This window comes from Macaca nemestrina, chromosome 15, assembly GCF_043159975.1.
Source record: "Macaca nemestrina isolate mMacNem1 chromosome 15, mMacNem.hap1, whole genome shotgun sequence".
NCBI classification, from domain to species: domain Eukaryota; kingdom Metazoa; phylum Chordata; class Mammalia; order Primates; family Cercopithecidae; genus Macaca; species Macaca nemestrina.
The window spans coordinates 14,140,298-14,155,434 of NC_092139.1; the positions used below are offsets into that span (position 1 = coordinate 14,140,298).

General features: G+C 54.6%; 1 protein-coding gene across 12 annotated transcripts in view; it reads left to right on the forward strand.

Annotated features, from left to right (window-relative positions):
* RIPOR3 (RIPOR family member 3) overlaps positions 1-15,137 on the forward strand; it is a 106,008-nt gene that overhangs the window by 52,795 nt on the left and 38,076 nt on the right. For 8 of the 12 annotated variants that reach the window (XM_071079148.1, XM_071079142.1, XM_071079144.1 and 5 more), the window contains one exon: positions 7,350-7,468. In XM_071079148.1, coding sequence (XP_070935249.1) covers positions 7,350-7,468 — 119 coding nt within the window. Of the gene's footprint in view, positions 1-407; positions 1,656-7,349; positions 7,469-12,752; positions 13,468-13,501; positions 13,733-15,137 lie in introns of those variants that run through there. The other 4 variants (XM_024789396.2, XM_071079149.1, XM_024789398.2 and 1 more) reach the window with 4 other exon arrangements.

Sequence of the window (15,137 nt, forward strand, 5' to 3'; positions counted from 1 at the left end):
TCAGAAATCAGGGCACTCATCGTCTGTCTGTCCATCCGGCCGCTGTCCTCTGCACGGAGACACCTTGGGTGTCCCCTCCTGGCTCCAGGTGGTTCTGGAGGATGGCAGAGCCAGGACCATGGGCTGCCGTGAGGGTGGTTCCAACCTGCTCTATTTAAACCAAGGGTCCTTTAAATTTGTCTCTTTTCATTTAAATACATTCTTTAAAAACAAGCAGGCCGGGCATGGTGGCTCACACCATGTGGATCGCTTGAGGCCAGGAGTTTGAGACCAGCCTGGGCGACATAGCAAGACCCATCTCTATAAAATATATCTCTATATATATATTTACATTTTCTTTCTTTCTCTCCTTTTTTTTTTTTGAGACAAAATCTTACTTTGTTGCCCAGGCTGGAGTGCCATGGTGTGATCTCAGCTCACTGCAACCTCTACCTCCTGGGTTCAAGCGATTATCCTGCTTCAGCCTCCTGAGTAGCCGGGATTACAGGAGCCCGCCACCACACCCGGCTAATTTTTGTATTTTTAGTAGAGACAGGGTTTCACCATGTTGGCCAGGCTAATCTCGAACTCCTGACCTCAGGTGTTCCACCCGCCTCAGCCTCCCAAAGTGCTGGGATTACAGGCATGAGCCCATAATTACAGGCGTGTGCCTGGCCCCAAAATTTTTTTTAAAAAGACAGAAAAACTCCCTGCCCCCAGGAGCTAAGATTCTTGAGAAGGATACTTGATTAACTGATGAATGAGACAGTCAGAACCGTGAGTTCTTTGAAGGATACGGGTGAGGGGCAAGGCCACATTAGCCAAGGGGGTCAGCGAGGACCTCTCTGAGGAGGTGGCCTTGGTGGTGACGCCTGCAGGCTGGGAGAGAGTGATATGGAAGTCCTGGGGGAAGGGAGGGGTGTGCCAGGCAGAAGGCACAGCCAGGGCAAAGGCTGGAGGGGGGCTCCGGCTGAGGCCCGTGCTTTGGCAGGGAGGAGGAGTTTGGGTCCTTCTGGCTCTTCCAGTTGCCTTTGGGTGGTCCAGGCAAGTTGTGTGACCATACTGGGCTTAGTCTTGCCATCGGTAAAATGAACGAGTTGGACTCTTGGACTCCACACTTTCTCAGGCCCCCTCTGGTACAGGCAAACTGGTTCCCAGAGAAGCCTCCTCGGGCGCCCGTCTGTCTTCTGTGTAAACTCACATTCCTCTTCCTGGGCTATTTTGCCATTTCCTTTCATGCGAAACCAAATGAGCTATTTTGGAAACTCCTATAAGCAAACTAAGCCCTGGCTGGCATTTGAGTGGATAAAAAAGAGCCCTAAGTGAGGGACTCAGGCATAAAAGCCACCCAGTCCCGAAAGCCCATGACGTTAAATTTAGATGTTTTACCTCTAAATGAGGTGAAATTGCAGGTTCCCTCTGGCTGGCAGTGGGGAGGAGACGCAGGGCAGCTTCGGCCAGCAGTGAGCAGGACAGATTTAGCGGGAGTGGGCTCTGCTTCCTCCAGCCACACCTTGGGGACGGAGGTCCAGGACAGTCCCCAGTGTCTGGGAGCATCTGGCATCCTCTCCCCGCATGCACCAGCCAGGTCTGAACGGCATCAGTTCTAAGTGCCAGGCCAGAGAGAGGCAGCGAGGGACACGGAGTGGAAGAGGCTGTCCTGTCTGCCACCAAAGGTTTGGGAACTGCATGACTCTGTGCCTCCCTGCTCTGCCCTGGGGCCCAGCAGGGTCTCTGCCCTGTCTCTCATGCCTGCAGAGTGCTGGTTACCCAGGGCTGCCCTAAGCCCCCCGAGCGTCCCTCCTCTCTTCCCGATGCCTCCCCAGGGACCTCCTAGACCTGCCCACAATCCGGTAGCTAAAGGGTTAATGCCAGCCCCAGCAGGCGTGGTGACATATGGTGGGAGGGGACAGGGTCTTCAAGACCCTGCTCCAGCACCCAGCCTCCACTTGCTGCTGTGCGAGTGCTTAAATATCAGGAATGTCACCCTTAGTCGCAGGTGACAAACTGGACCTGTCAGAAACTGTCCGCTGAAGGCTCCTGAGATTCTGGGTCTCAGCCTGGCCATCCCATCCCCAATCAGCGAGGGGGAGATCTGTCTCTTTTACCACAAGAAACACAGCTTGGCTGGACTCCAGGTCAACGTCATGGATCAGCCCCACTAGGCCCAGCCGGGAGGGGGCGCAGCTGAGCTGCCTGGGAACCGTCACTGTCCGCCGGCCCCAAGGGGCCCACAGGGGCTGGGGCTGCAACACCCTGAAGCCAATAGAGGTTGGGCTTGATTTTTCTCGGCCACCATCCAGGGCTACCTTTCTAGCTTGGCAGGTCCCCCTCCCAATCCTATTTCCATCCTGGGGCCTCTTCCCTCCTGGAGGAGGTCTGGCTCCTGGGAGCGGGGCGTGTCCTCAGCAGAGCTCCGGGAGCAAGCGCAGCCTAGTCCTGAGGCCAGGCTTTGAAGTCCACGCACCCAGGTCCACTTCCAGCTCTGGCACTTCCTACCTGTGTGACCTCGGAGGACTCATTTCTGTCCTCTCTGAGCCTCGGTTTCCTTCTTTTCTTCCTTTCCTTTTTCTTTTCCTTCTTTTCTTCCTTCCTTTCTTTCTTTTGAGACAGGGTCTCACTCTGTCAGCCAGGCTGGAGTGCAGTGGTGCAGTCTCAGCTCACTGCAGCCTCGACTTGCCGGGAAGTCTCCAGTGATCCTCCCACCTCAGCCTCCCGCAGTAGCTGGGACTACAGGTGCACGCCACCACACCTGGGTAATTTTTGTATTTTTTGTAGGGACCAGCTCTCATTAGGAGACCCAGGCTGGTCTGGAACTCCGGGGCTCCAGTGATCCGCCCACCTCAGCCTCTCAAAGTGCTGGAATTACAGGCATGAGTCGCCATGCCTGGCATGAGCCTCGGTTTCCTTATCTGCAAAATGGGGGATAATAATAGTACTTGTCTCATATGGTGTTGGAGAATGAAATGACAATTTTAAGTCCTTAGAGCAGGTAGCAAGCAGTGCTAGCTACCCAAGGGTCAGAGGCAGGGCCACCCATCATCCTCAACAGCTGCTGCAGCTTTTGTAAATAAAGTTTTACTGAAACACAGCCATGACATAATTCATTTACATAATGTCTGCAGCTGGTTTTGCTCTAAAATGCTAGAACTGAGTAGTTGTGACAAAAACTGTATGGCCTGAAAAACCAAAAATATGTACTATGTGGCTTTTTATTTGTTTTTGAGATGGAGTCTTGCTCTGTTGTCCAGGCTGGAGTGCAGTGGCTTTATCTTGGCTCACTGCAACCTCTGTCTCCCGGATTCAAGCGATTCTCCTGCCTCAGCCTCCAGAGTAGCTGGGACTACAGGCGTGTGCCACCACGCACAGCTAGTTTTTGTGTTTTTAGTAGAGTTTCACCATGTTGGCCAGGCTGATCTCGAATTCTTGACCTCAGGTGATCCACCCACCTCAGCCTCCCAAAGTACTGGGATTAAAGGTGTGAGCCACTGCACCCAGCCTTTCTGTCTGGCTTTTTACAGAAAACATTTGTTCATCTTTGCCTTAGAGTCCAGCACATAGTGATTATTATTATTATTATTACTGTTACTATTCCAGCACCCTCCTCTCGGGTTGCACAGCCTGGTGAAGTAGGGGAAGCAGCGTCAACCTTTCCTTCATTGTTTTCTGGTTCAATAAAGATGTGTTATCAATCTTCCATGCACCTGCTCCCTGCCCGCAGGGAGCTCCCTGTCTAGGATGGGGAGATAGACAAGTCACCATTCACAGTCCACTCTAACAGAGGAAGTCAGGGGCGTCCAGAGGAAACACCAGACACAGCTAGGAGTGGGGAGGTGTCCAGGAAGGCTTCCTGGGGGAGGGGACACGTGGGCTGAAAGATGAGGAGGGTTTAGCCAGGAAGCCAATCCATATGGCGATGGCACGTGGAAGAAGGAAGAGCCAGACTTCAGTTTGAAAAATGTGTGTCCTGGTCAGGCATGGTGGCTCATGGCTATAATCCCAGCACTTTGGGGAGTTGAGGTGGGTGGATCGCTTGAGCTCAGGAGTTCAAGAACAGCCTGGACAACATGGCGAAACTGTCTCTACAATAAATACAAAAATTAGCTGGGTGTGGTGTGCCTGTAGTCCCAGCTACTTGAAAGACTGACGTGGGAGGATGGCTTGAGCCCAGCAGGTGGAGGTTGCAGTGAGCTGAGATCATGCCAGTGCACTCCAGTCTGGGCAACAGAGCCAGACCCTGTCTGAAAAAAAAAAAGAAAGAAAGAAAGAAAAGGAAATAAAGAAAGAAATATGTGTGTCCCTGAGTTGCCTCTCACCTCTCAGAGCCTTTCTTTCCTCATAAGAAAAATGGGGCCACTGAACCTCATAGTGCTGTGAGTGATGAATCCGCTGTCAGGTTCTGCAGGTGTGCTCCGAGCCTTAGTTTCCCTCCTTTGTCCTCCTCTCTCTCACACTGAGCAGAAGGACCTGGGGCTTGTTTTGAGCATTGCATGGGGAGGAACTGCTTAGCAATTGTCCTTCTTTCTGACCTTGAAGTGGACTGACTGAGGTGAAGCTCCAGGAATGGCCCAGAAGGCCTCTGATGGGGAGGTGCAGAGGGAAGGGCTGGGGAGACCCCTTTCAGCTCCAGTCCTCAGGCTGACTCCAGAGCACGTCCCAACTACACACCTTGGGGAATCGCTCCCTACTCCGTCCTTATTCTCTTGCCTGGCTTGGCTGGGGGGATCAAGCAGTTTGAGCAGCTTCTCAGGCCCTGCATAGGTGCTGATAGGGGCAATAGCAGTGAGGAGCTCCTAAATGTTTAACAAGCAGCAGACAGAAACTCTAACTTGTAGAACTTGCCACTTTCTGTGGTGTAAATACTCTTACTGTGGCTGATTTCAAACCACCAACATGATGTCAACAGGCTCACAAAATTCCTGAACATTTAACAATGGACTCTTTTTTGTTGTTTGTTTGTTTGTTTGTTTTGTTTTTTGAGTTAGAGTCTTGTTCTGTTACCCAGGCTGGAGTGCAGTGGCATGACCTCAGCTCACTGCAACCTCCACCTCCCAAGTTCAAGCGATTCTCCTGCCTCAGTCTCCTGAGTAGCTGGGACTACAGGTGCCTGCCACCACCCCCAGCTAATTTTTTGTATTTTAGTAGACGAAGTTTCACCATGTAGCCCAGGCTGGTCTTGAACTCCTGAGCACAGGAAATCTGCTTGCTTTGGCCTCCCAAAGTGCTAGGATTACAGGTGTGAGCCACTGTGCCTGGCCCAGTTGACTCTTGTGAGCTGGTACAAGCTGGCTCAGCACAGCACAGCACAGGAGGGGACTGTGGGGGATCTCTTTATGGGGGGCAGTTGCAAGGCCCCAGTGCAAGGCACTCCTGACCACAGGTAAGACAAGCTCTGACATCGGGCATCCTCGGGTTCTAAACCCAGTGCTCAGGTGCCCTGCTGGGGCCCCTGGGCTAGTCTCATCACTTCTCTGAGCCTCAGTTTCCTCATCTATGGAATTAGGTCATCAAAAGCTCCTGCTCTTAAGAGGGTTGTGTGGATTTCATAATTTACATAAAGCATTTAGTGCAGGGCCAGCTTAGTAATGAGTAATGAGCATTTGATGAATGATGCCTCAACTTCCCCATCTGTACACAACGCTGCTAGTCATGGGTTCATAGCTGTTCATGGATTCGTAGCCACTCATGGGGCACCAGGCTTGCCACACAGCGAGTGGTCAGCAAATGCTTGCTACCTTCCTCCATCAGGGCTAGAAGCCGCTCACTTCTCACTTGGCTCTCCCTGAGTCACCTGGCTCATCTGGCTCACCTGGCTCGCCTGCAGGGCTGGGGTCTTAGCCAATTGCACAGAGAGAGCCAGCCCTTCTGACGTGTCTCTTGCACACTGTGGGCTCTCAGGACATGCTCTCCTTGGTCCTTCCAGCAGTCTCCATGGGAGGTCCTTTCTGAATTCCCATTTTACTGTTGTGATCACTGAGGCCCAGAGCCTGAGCGGCACAGCTGGGATTTGAACCCAGATCCACTTTCTTTGTTGCCAAGCTTTCCTGTGTCCAGCACATGTGGGGCTGTGGGGTGGGGGATATATGGGAGGAGGCCTGTGGAGGCTGCACAGATCTGCCAGGAGATGCACTAGTAGATGCTGCGCAGATGTGGCTCGATAGAGGAAGTTTTTCCGGGCAGAGGCCCCCAAGTGAGCAGAGGTGTGGCAGGGTGGACTTGGCCCCTGGGGGAAAGAGATGTTGGAACATGGGGGTCTCATCGTGCAGGAAGATGAGGGCCTAGGTGGACTGGAGCTTTTTCATAGGTTTTGTCTGGGCAGTGGGGTCCCTGGAATCCTTGGATTGACACCACCCTGGCAAAGGAGCAAAGTATGAAACCATAGCAGCTGAGATTTAGGTTAGATATGAAGGAGAACTTTCCAGTTGCCCGTGCTAGAAGATGCTGACCTACATTCCCAAGGGATAGGGTGGCATTTTCCCAATCTAGAGATGGTTTGGAAAAAAGAGAAGATGGCCAGGGCTCGGGGTTGACCCCATTGCAGGGCGGGTTGGAGCCGGGGCAATGGATCGGGGTGGAAGCAGCTTTGACGCCAGCAGCTTGGCTTCCTGTGAATTGGGCTTTTCCACCCACTTCTCAAAGCCCTCCCATGGCTCCCAGTCACCCTTGCCCCATTGTAAGGCCAAGCCCCTCCTTGGGGCTACCAAGGCCCCTCGGGACCCGAGCCCTGCCGGCCTCTCTGACCTCATCTTTAGCCCCCTGAGCTTCTTGCTGCTTCTGGATGACACCAAGGCCCCTCATGCGTCCTGGCCTTTGCTCAGGCTGTTCCCTCGGCCTTGGACACCCTTCCCCTTCACCCCACCCCAGCCTTCCTCCTCAGCTCTTGGGCGCCTCTTCACAGCTGGGTCAGATGCCCTCTGGGGACCCCCATCACTCCAACACAGACTCTGTATCATGACTGTTTAGCCCTTGAGGATGGGGGAACTTGGCCTGCCTTGCAGAGTTCACCTGTGTTAGGTGCTCAGGGAGGGCTGGAGGAGGGAGAGGAGTGTCTGTGGGGGTGAGAGGGCTGTGTTCAGGAGGTGCCGTCCTCCTGCTCTGGGAGGCAGCATTGCCCGGCATTAGGGTACCTGAGCACAGAGTGCAGAGTACAGACACCTGGGTTCGAATTCTGTTCCCATCACTGTCCCCCATCAGGTCCCCTACCCTTATGGGACCTCAGCTTGCTGACCTGTAAGCCGGGCACAGTACCAGCCCCCACAACACTCTGGGGCCATCGTGAGGTCTGTAGGTGGTGGTGGAAGGTGGCTGACCTGCGGACAGCACTCGCCGGATGATGGTGCCAGGCTGACTCTCCTGTCCTCTCCTTGCAGGTGACCGCCATGTCAGTGAGGTTGCGGTTCCTGTCCCCTGGGGACACAGGGGCTGTGGGGCTCGTGGGCCGGAGCGCCTCCTTCGCAGGCTTCAGCAGCGCACAGAGCCGGAGGATTGCGTAAGTTCCGCCCGTGTCCTGTGTCGGGGTGCAGGGGCGGGGCTTGTTAATGGGCAAGGGCAGGGACATCCTCCTCCTGCTGCCAGAGACCCGAAGGCTCACTCTCAGGCTGGCTTGCAGAGAGAGAGAGAGATTGAGAGAGAGAGAGAGAGAGAGAGAGAGAGAGAGAGAGAGAGAGAGAGAGAGAGATTGAGAGAAAGAGAGTATCTTGGTGTTGGGATAAACCTATCATTTCCTTGAGACCTGAATGGTTATCATTTCAAATGCTCCAGAAGTTGATCTGCATGAGCTTAGCAGGTCCACTTGGCAGATAAAAAAAAACTGAGGCTCTGGCTAGGCACAGTGACTCACGCCTATAATCCCAGCACTTTGGGAGGCGGAGGCAGGAGGATCACTTGAGCTCAGGAACTTGAGACCAGCCTGGGGAACATAGCACAACCCCATCTCTACAAACATTTTTTTGAAGAACCAAAAAATCAGGTTGGGTGCGGTGGCTCATGCCTGTAACCCCGGCACTTTGGGAGTCCGAGGCGGGCGGATCACTTGAGGTCAGAAGTTTGAGACCACCCTGGCCAATATGGTGAAGCCCCGTTTCTACTAAAAATGCAAAAATTAGTTGGGTGTGGTGGCACGTGCCTGTAATCCCAGCTACTTGGAAAGCTGAGGTGGGAGGATCACTTGAACCTGGGAGGCGGAGGTTGCAGTGAACCGAGATCGCACCACCGCACTCCAGCCTGGGTGACAGAGCAAGATGCCATCTCAAAAAAACCCACAAAAACACCAAAAAAGAAAAACCAAGAAACCAGAGGCTCAGATAGGTGGAGCCACTGACCCAAGGTCACAGAGCAAAACTGGCGCAGGGTTGCGTCTCCTAAGGGCGGGGTTGGGAAGGAATGTTCTTCCTGTCTGAAAGACTAGGCAATGGGGCCACCTCTTCTGGTTCTGTGACCTGGGGCAAGTGACCTCACCTCACCAGCCTTGTTGTCTTCATCTGAACAGTGGGAATTGTGGGTGCGCCCTGTTCCTGGGGCTGTCGGGAAGGAACCACGAGGGAGGCAGGGCCAGCAACCAACGTGGCCGGTGCCGTGGGGGGTTATCAGATGAGGGAGCAGGCTTGGCACAGATGGGCCTGGGGGGCAGCACTGACCCTGTGGCCGAGTTCCCGGGGTTGCTGGCTGGACCAGGCCCTGCCTGCTGCCCCGTCCTGTGTCACCTCCCGCTTTAGGTACTAAGTCCCTGGGCGGAAGGTTGTTTCTGCTCCCGGAGGCCACAGCCTGATAAGCTCAGGCCTGCTGCCCCCTGGCTCCAGGGCCTCATGCCAGGCACTGTGCAAGCCCTCAGGGAACCGTTTACGAGTGGGCAGGACTGGGGACTGGGGCAGTTTTCCGATATCCTGAGGGGGCCAAACCTCTGTCTGTCTGAGCCAGTGGGGTGGACGGGTGGGGGTCCCCAGCCAGAGCAGAGTGCAGAACCCAGTAGGTCAGTGAGTCAGTCAACAATCAAATCCCACCATGCTCTTCCCCAACTTGAAACCCTGCAGATTCCCATACTGCTTAGAATAAACCCAGTGCCCTCCTGGCCTAGAGGCCCCTGGGACCTGGCCCCAGCAGCTTGCCTCTCTCCCCTCCCAGCCTCAGGGCCTCAGCACACACGTGCCCTCCTCCTGCAGTTCCCGCCCCACTCCTCCAGTTCCTGCTGAATCACCTGCAGGCATTGACTTACTGCTAGGTCCTGGGGGAGGACCCTCGATCCCCAGACCAGGCCAGGTCCCTCCTGTGTGTGCTCCCTAAGCTGTTTCCCAGGGGCGTTTGCTGCTGGGATAGGACCTCACCTCCACGCTGCCGAGGTCAGCCCACCCAGCTCACTAACCTTTCCCTGGGGCCTCCCTTCCCATGGGTGCCAGGACCCCAGGGTTAAGATGCTGGAGTGTCCCAGCTGAAAGCACCTTAGGAATCCCAGTTCACGCAGCAGATATTCATGGAGCACCTACTCAGGCCCTGTTCTGGGCTTTATCAGAGGCCCTCACTTTCTTGTAGGGGTCTGTAATCAAGGCTGGGAAGGTCAGCTGTGCAGATTACCTGGCTAGGGGGCCATCCAGCCCAGCTGACCCTCTCCAAGCTGTGTGCCCCAGAGTGAGGCTGGTCCACTGAAGCACTATAGGGACCCCTGTGTGGTCTGGAAGGAGGGGTAGGGTCTGCAGACCCTGTAGCCAAGGGCAGCTTCAAGAGCAGGCAGCCTGCGCTCTGTACGGTAATTGAATGCTCTGCCGTTGTGCTCTAGAAAGTTTTTTTTGTGGGTCTCACTCTGTCGCCCAGGTTGTAGTGCAGTGGTGCAATTCACTACAGCCTTGACCTTCTTGATTCAAGCGATCCTCCCACCCCAGTCTCTCAAATTTTTTTTTTTTTTTTTCTTGAGATAGTTTCTCTCTGTCGCCCAGGCTGGAGTGCAATGGCGCAATCTTGGCTCACTGCAACCTCTGCCTCCCAGGTTCAAGTGATTCTCCTGCCTCAGCCTCCTGAGTAGCTGGAGGACTACACACCACCATGCCTGGCTAATTTTTGTATTTTTTTTTCTTTTGAGACAGAGTCCCGCTCTGTTGCCCAGGCTGGAGTGCAGTGGCATGATCTCGGCTCACTACAACCTCCACCTCCTGGGTTCAAGCAATTCTCCTGTCTCAGACTCCTGAGTAGCTGGGATTACAGGTGCACGCAGAGACAGGCTTCTACCGTATTGGTCAGGCTGGTCTTGAACTCCTGACCTCAGGTGATCCACCTGCCTTGGCCTCCCAAAATGCTGGGATTATAGACGTGAGCCACCACGCCTGGCCTAATTTTTGTATTTTTAGTAGAGACTAGGTTTCACCATGTTGGCTAGTCTGGTCTGGAACTCCTGACCTCAGGTGATCCGCCCACCTCAGCCTCTCAAAGTGCTGGGATTACAGGTGTCAGCCACTGTGCCCGGCCCCAAGTAGAAATTCTTAATAAATTTTTTTTTTTTTTTTTTTTTTTGAGACAGTCTTGCTCTGTCGCCCAGGCATGCAGTGGTGCAATCTAGGCTCACTGCAACCTCCACCTCCCAGGTTCAAGCGATTCTCCTGCCTCAGCCTCCTGAGTAGCTGGGACTACAGGCGTGGGCCACCACACCGGCTAATTTTTTTTTTTTTTTTGAGACGGAGTCTCTCTGTCACCCAGGCTGGAGTGCAGTGGCCGGATCTCAGCTCACTGCAAGCTCCGCCTCCTGGGTTCACGCCATTCTCCTGCCTCAGCCTCCTGAGTAGCTGGGACTACAGGCGCCCGCCACCTCGCCCGGCTAGTTTTTTGTATTTTTTAGTAGAGACAGGGTTTCACCGTGTTAGCCAGGATAGTCTTGATCTCCCGACCTCGTGATCCACCCGTCTCGGCCTCCCAAAGTGCTGGGATTACAAGCTTGAGCCACCGCACCCGGCCAATTTTTTTTTTTTTGAAACAGAGTTTTGCTTTTGTTGCCCAGGCTGGAGTGCAATGGTGCAATCTCAGCCCTCTGCAACCTCCACTTCCTGGGTTCAAGTGATTCTCCTGCCTCAGCCTCCCGAGTAGCTGGGATCACAGGCATATGCCACCACACCCAGCTAATTTTGTATTTTTAGTAGAGACGGGGTTTCACCATGTTGGCCAGGCTGGTCTCGAACTCCTGACTTCAGGTGATCCACCTTCCTTGGCCTCCCAAAGTGCTGGGATTACAGGCATGAGCCACTGCACCCAGCCCAAAATTCTTAATAAATTTTGAATAAAGAGCCTTGCATTTTTATTTCGCACTAGACTCCACAAATTTCACAACTGGCCCTGCCTGCAGCTCTCCTCCTGCCAGGCCTGTGGGGGCCTCTGAATGTCCTGCATCCATGGGACATGTCCCCTCAGGCCCTAGAGGGGAGCTCTGCCCAGAGAGTGCCCCCACGGTGGGCCCCTGCCTCTTGTTGGCCCCATCCTGGATGCCTGGGATCAGCTCTTTGGGAGGAAGGAGGACAAAGGTGATCCATCGCCTTGACACCAGGGCTCGCTGGCTGTCAGCAAGGGTCCCATGGTGTCTAAGTCCTAGTATAGGAAAGACAGCCCTGATGGCTCTAAGTATCCCGGACCCCTCCTGTCCCCCACCTGATTGTCAGGGATTCCAGAGGATGCTGGGCCTGGGCTGGTTCAGAGGTCCCTGGGCAGTCCCCACCTGGCCTCAGCCTCTGTGGCCCCCTTGTGTGAGGGCAAGGAAGAAGCTGCCCACGCCAACGGGGAAGCGGTGCATCTATTTTTAACTTCCTATCTCCGTCGAGCTCCCTGGGGTCTGGACCCTTGGAGCCAGGGCTGGAGCATGATTGGGTTTCAGGCCCCACCTTCTGGCCTTGTTCCCCGGTAACCCGAGCAGGCGGAAGTGCAGCCACACTGTCCAGGCAGACAACCTGGCAGGAGGGTGGGGCTCTGCGTGGAGAGGGTGGGCTGATGCCCCTCTGTGCCCACCCCCACCTGGACCCCCACCCGGCACCTCGAAACCCGTTTCACTATAGACAGGGCTTTTTATTCCACAGTCAGATGGCTCACTTGGGGAAGTAACCTGGTGGGGAAATTTTATACTAAGATTTGAATGATTGACATAATAAGGCCATTTCCCAAGAGCTGGACCTGGGGGGTGGGAGGATAGAGAGATAAGAGGATAAACAGAGAGGATGAAGCAGGAGAAGGCCAGGCCCTGACACTGTCCCATTCTGCCCCAGTTGACAGGCATGGCTGCCCTTCCCCCTTTCCTGCCCCTCCTCAGCCAGGTCTCCCTCCCCCAGGTGGTCAGGCAGGTACTCCCTGAGCCAGGAGCCACTGGGACATCCTCCTCAGCTTGGGAATTCCTCTGTTGGGATGCTAAGGAGTGTGGGTGTGAAAACAAAATAACAGCCATGAATTTACAAGGAGAGGAGGCTGGAGAAAGAGGTGGCTCATATCCAGCCCTGCCTGTGATGCTGTCAAGCACACAGACTCTGGAGCCAGAGGCAAGTGATACAAGTTCTGTCTCCTGGACTGTACCAGGGGGCCTGACCTCAAAGTCTGTCAGGAGGAATGGGTCCATACAGGTAAAGCACCAAGAGCAGGCCAGGCGGGCGCGGTGGCTCACACCTGCAATCCCAGCATTTTGGGAGGCCAAGGCGGGCGGATCACTTGAGCTCAGGAATTCAGGACCAGCCTGGGCAACATGGTGAAACCCCATCTCCACCAAAAATACAAAAAATTAGCTGAGTGCAATGGTGCATGCCTGTGGTCACAGCTACTCGGGAGGCTGAGGCGAGAGGCTCACTTGAGCCCAGGAGGCGGAGGCTGCAGTGAGCCGAGATCACGCCACTGCATTCCAGCCTGGAAGACAGAGCAAGACCTCGTCTCAGTTAAAAAACAAAAACAAAAGCGCTGAGAGCAGAGCTTGAACTTGGCAAGTGCCGAGTGCATGCCTGTCATCATCACCGAGCGGCCAACACCGCCAGGCACCTGGGTAAATGGTTGGCTCATGTCCTTGTTGCATGGAGTCTTCACCTGAAGCCTGTGCAGTCAGTCCTATAATTGCCCTGCCTGGAGGCTGGGGGCAGGTGCAGGACTTGAGCCCAGCCCTGTCTGCCTCCAGAGCCTGCACTTGCAACAGCCGAGTACCAAGGCCTCTGCCAACCACAACAGGCAGAAGGACTGCTGTAGCAACCTCACATGAGGGCTGGGGCTGGCGGGTTGCATGTGCCCGTCTGGAAGCTTGTCTGGCATGCCAGGGGCTGTTTAATATTTACTGAGTCCTCCCAGACCTGGTGAAACATCCGGCCCCAGAGGCTCTCCCTGCCCCGGCTTCTGTGACACCTGGGCCAGGCATGCAGCCTGATTTGGCCATCTGGAGGCTGCACGCACATCACCTTCCCCGGGTGGGCGGGCCCTCAGAGTGGCCACTGTGCCTGTTGAACCTCAGACAAGGAGCACGGGGCTCAGAGCTTTCCCGGGAGCAGGTGCATTCAGGTATGGCTGCAGCAGTGAGGGTATAAGGTCCCCAGGTGGACGGAAGCAGGGCTAGGCCAAGGGTGCACACCTGCTGGGGACTGGAGGTGGGAGCTGGGAGTGAGCGGGCTCCTGCAGCCCCACCTCCAAACTGCCTGCCCTACTGCCTGCTGCCTGCCTGCCGGGGTCTCTAACCTGTCAGAAACCCGCCTTTCCCCGAGGCTGCAGCCCTGACCATCTCTGCCGGCCTTGAGATGGCAACCTTGCGGAGGGCCCGGTTCAAAAGGTGGGTGATGGGGCCTCAGGGAGGGCAAGGGGAAGAGGGAGCACAGCCCCTCTGGGCTTTGGAAAGCATCAATTAACATTAAATATATACAAATGGCCGGGTGCGGTGGCTAATGCCTGCAATCCCAGTACTTTGGGAGGCCAAGGCAGGCAGATCACCTGAGGTCAGGAGTTCGAGACCAGCCTGGCAAACAAGGTGAAACTTCGTCTCTACTTAAAAAAAAAACAAAAATTACTGGGCGTGGTAGCAGATGCCTCTAATCCCAGCTACTGGGGAGGCTGAGGCAGGAGAATCGCTTGAACCTGGGAGGCGGAGGTTGCAGTGAGCAGAGATCATGCCACTGCACTCCAGCCTGTTGACAGAGCGAAATTTCGTCTCAAAAAAAAAAAAAAAATGTGTATATATATATATATATATATATAAAAAATAATACCTGTCTCCTAGGGTGGTTGTGGAAGTCGAGATATTTCTATAAAGCCCTTAGCGAGCCCCTGGCGGCTGCAGTTGCCCCAGTTACTTAAGCTCATGTGTTCTCACTAAGCTCCCGGGGCCCTTGGGCTTGTGGTATCAGCTGTTCAGCGGCCCAGTAGCCCTGGCCTGAGCTTAGTTTCTCTGCTCTACAGTCATTACTTGTCATCGTAAAGGTGTTGGAAGCTGGACTTTCTCTGGGAGCTGCCCTTCTGCTCCTCTCACACATCCTGGGTCTCCAAAGCTAGAGAGGCCCCGGGTCCAGGCCCTCTGCAGACTCCCACTTCTGCTTGGGTCAAACCTTGCTCCTTGCTGTCCACTCCCAGAGCACAACAGGTGCCCCTCTCCACCCTTGCTCCCTCTGTCCCCAGCTGGGAACACCCAGGGGTGTACTCGCTGTCCCACTCTGCCTGCAGGGGCCAGGATCTCTGTTCTCCAATCCTCTTGGGATGCTATATTTTCCTCCATTCAGCTGAGCTTAATATTTACGAAGTACCTAATATTTTCTTCTTTTTTCTTTTTTTTTTTTTAGGCGGAGTTTCGCTCTTGCTGCCCAGGCTGGAGTGCAGTGGCATGATCTCGGCTCACTGCAACCTCTGCCTCCCAGGTCCAAGCGATTCTCCTGCCTCAGCCTCCCGAGTAGCTGGGATTACAGGTGTCCACCACCATGCCCAGCTAATTTTTTGTTTAGCAGAGACGGGGTTTCATCAGGTTGGCCAGGCTGGTCTCAAACTCCAGACCTCGGTTGATTCACCCGCCTTGGCCTCCCGAAGTGCTGGGATTACAGGTGTGAGCCACAGTACCCAGCCCGCACCTAATGTTTTCTAAGCTGTGAGCCAGGGGAAAGATACAGATAGGATGTGACGATTCTGACAATAGCTTGCATGTCGAAGGTCTCCTTTGTGCCATATTTTGGGCGTGGCATCTAATAGAATTC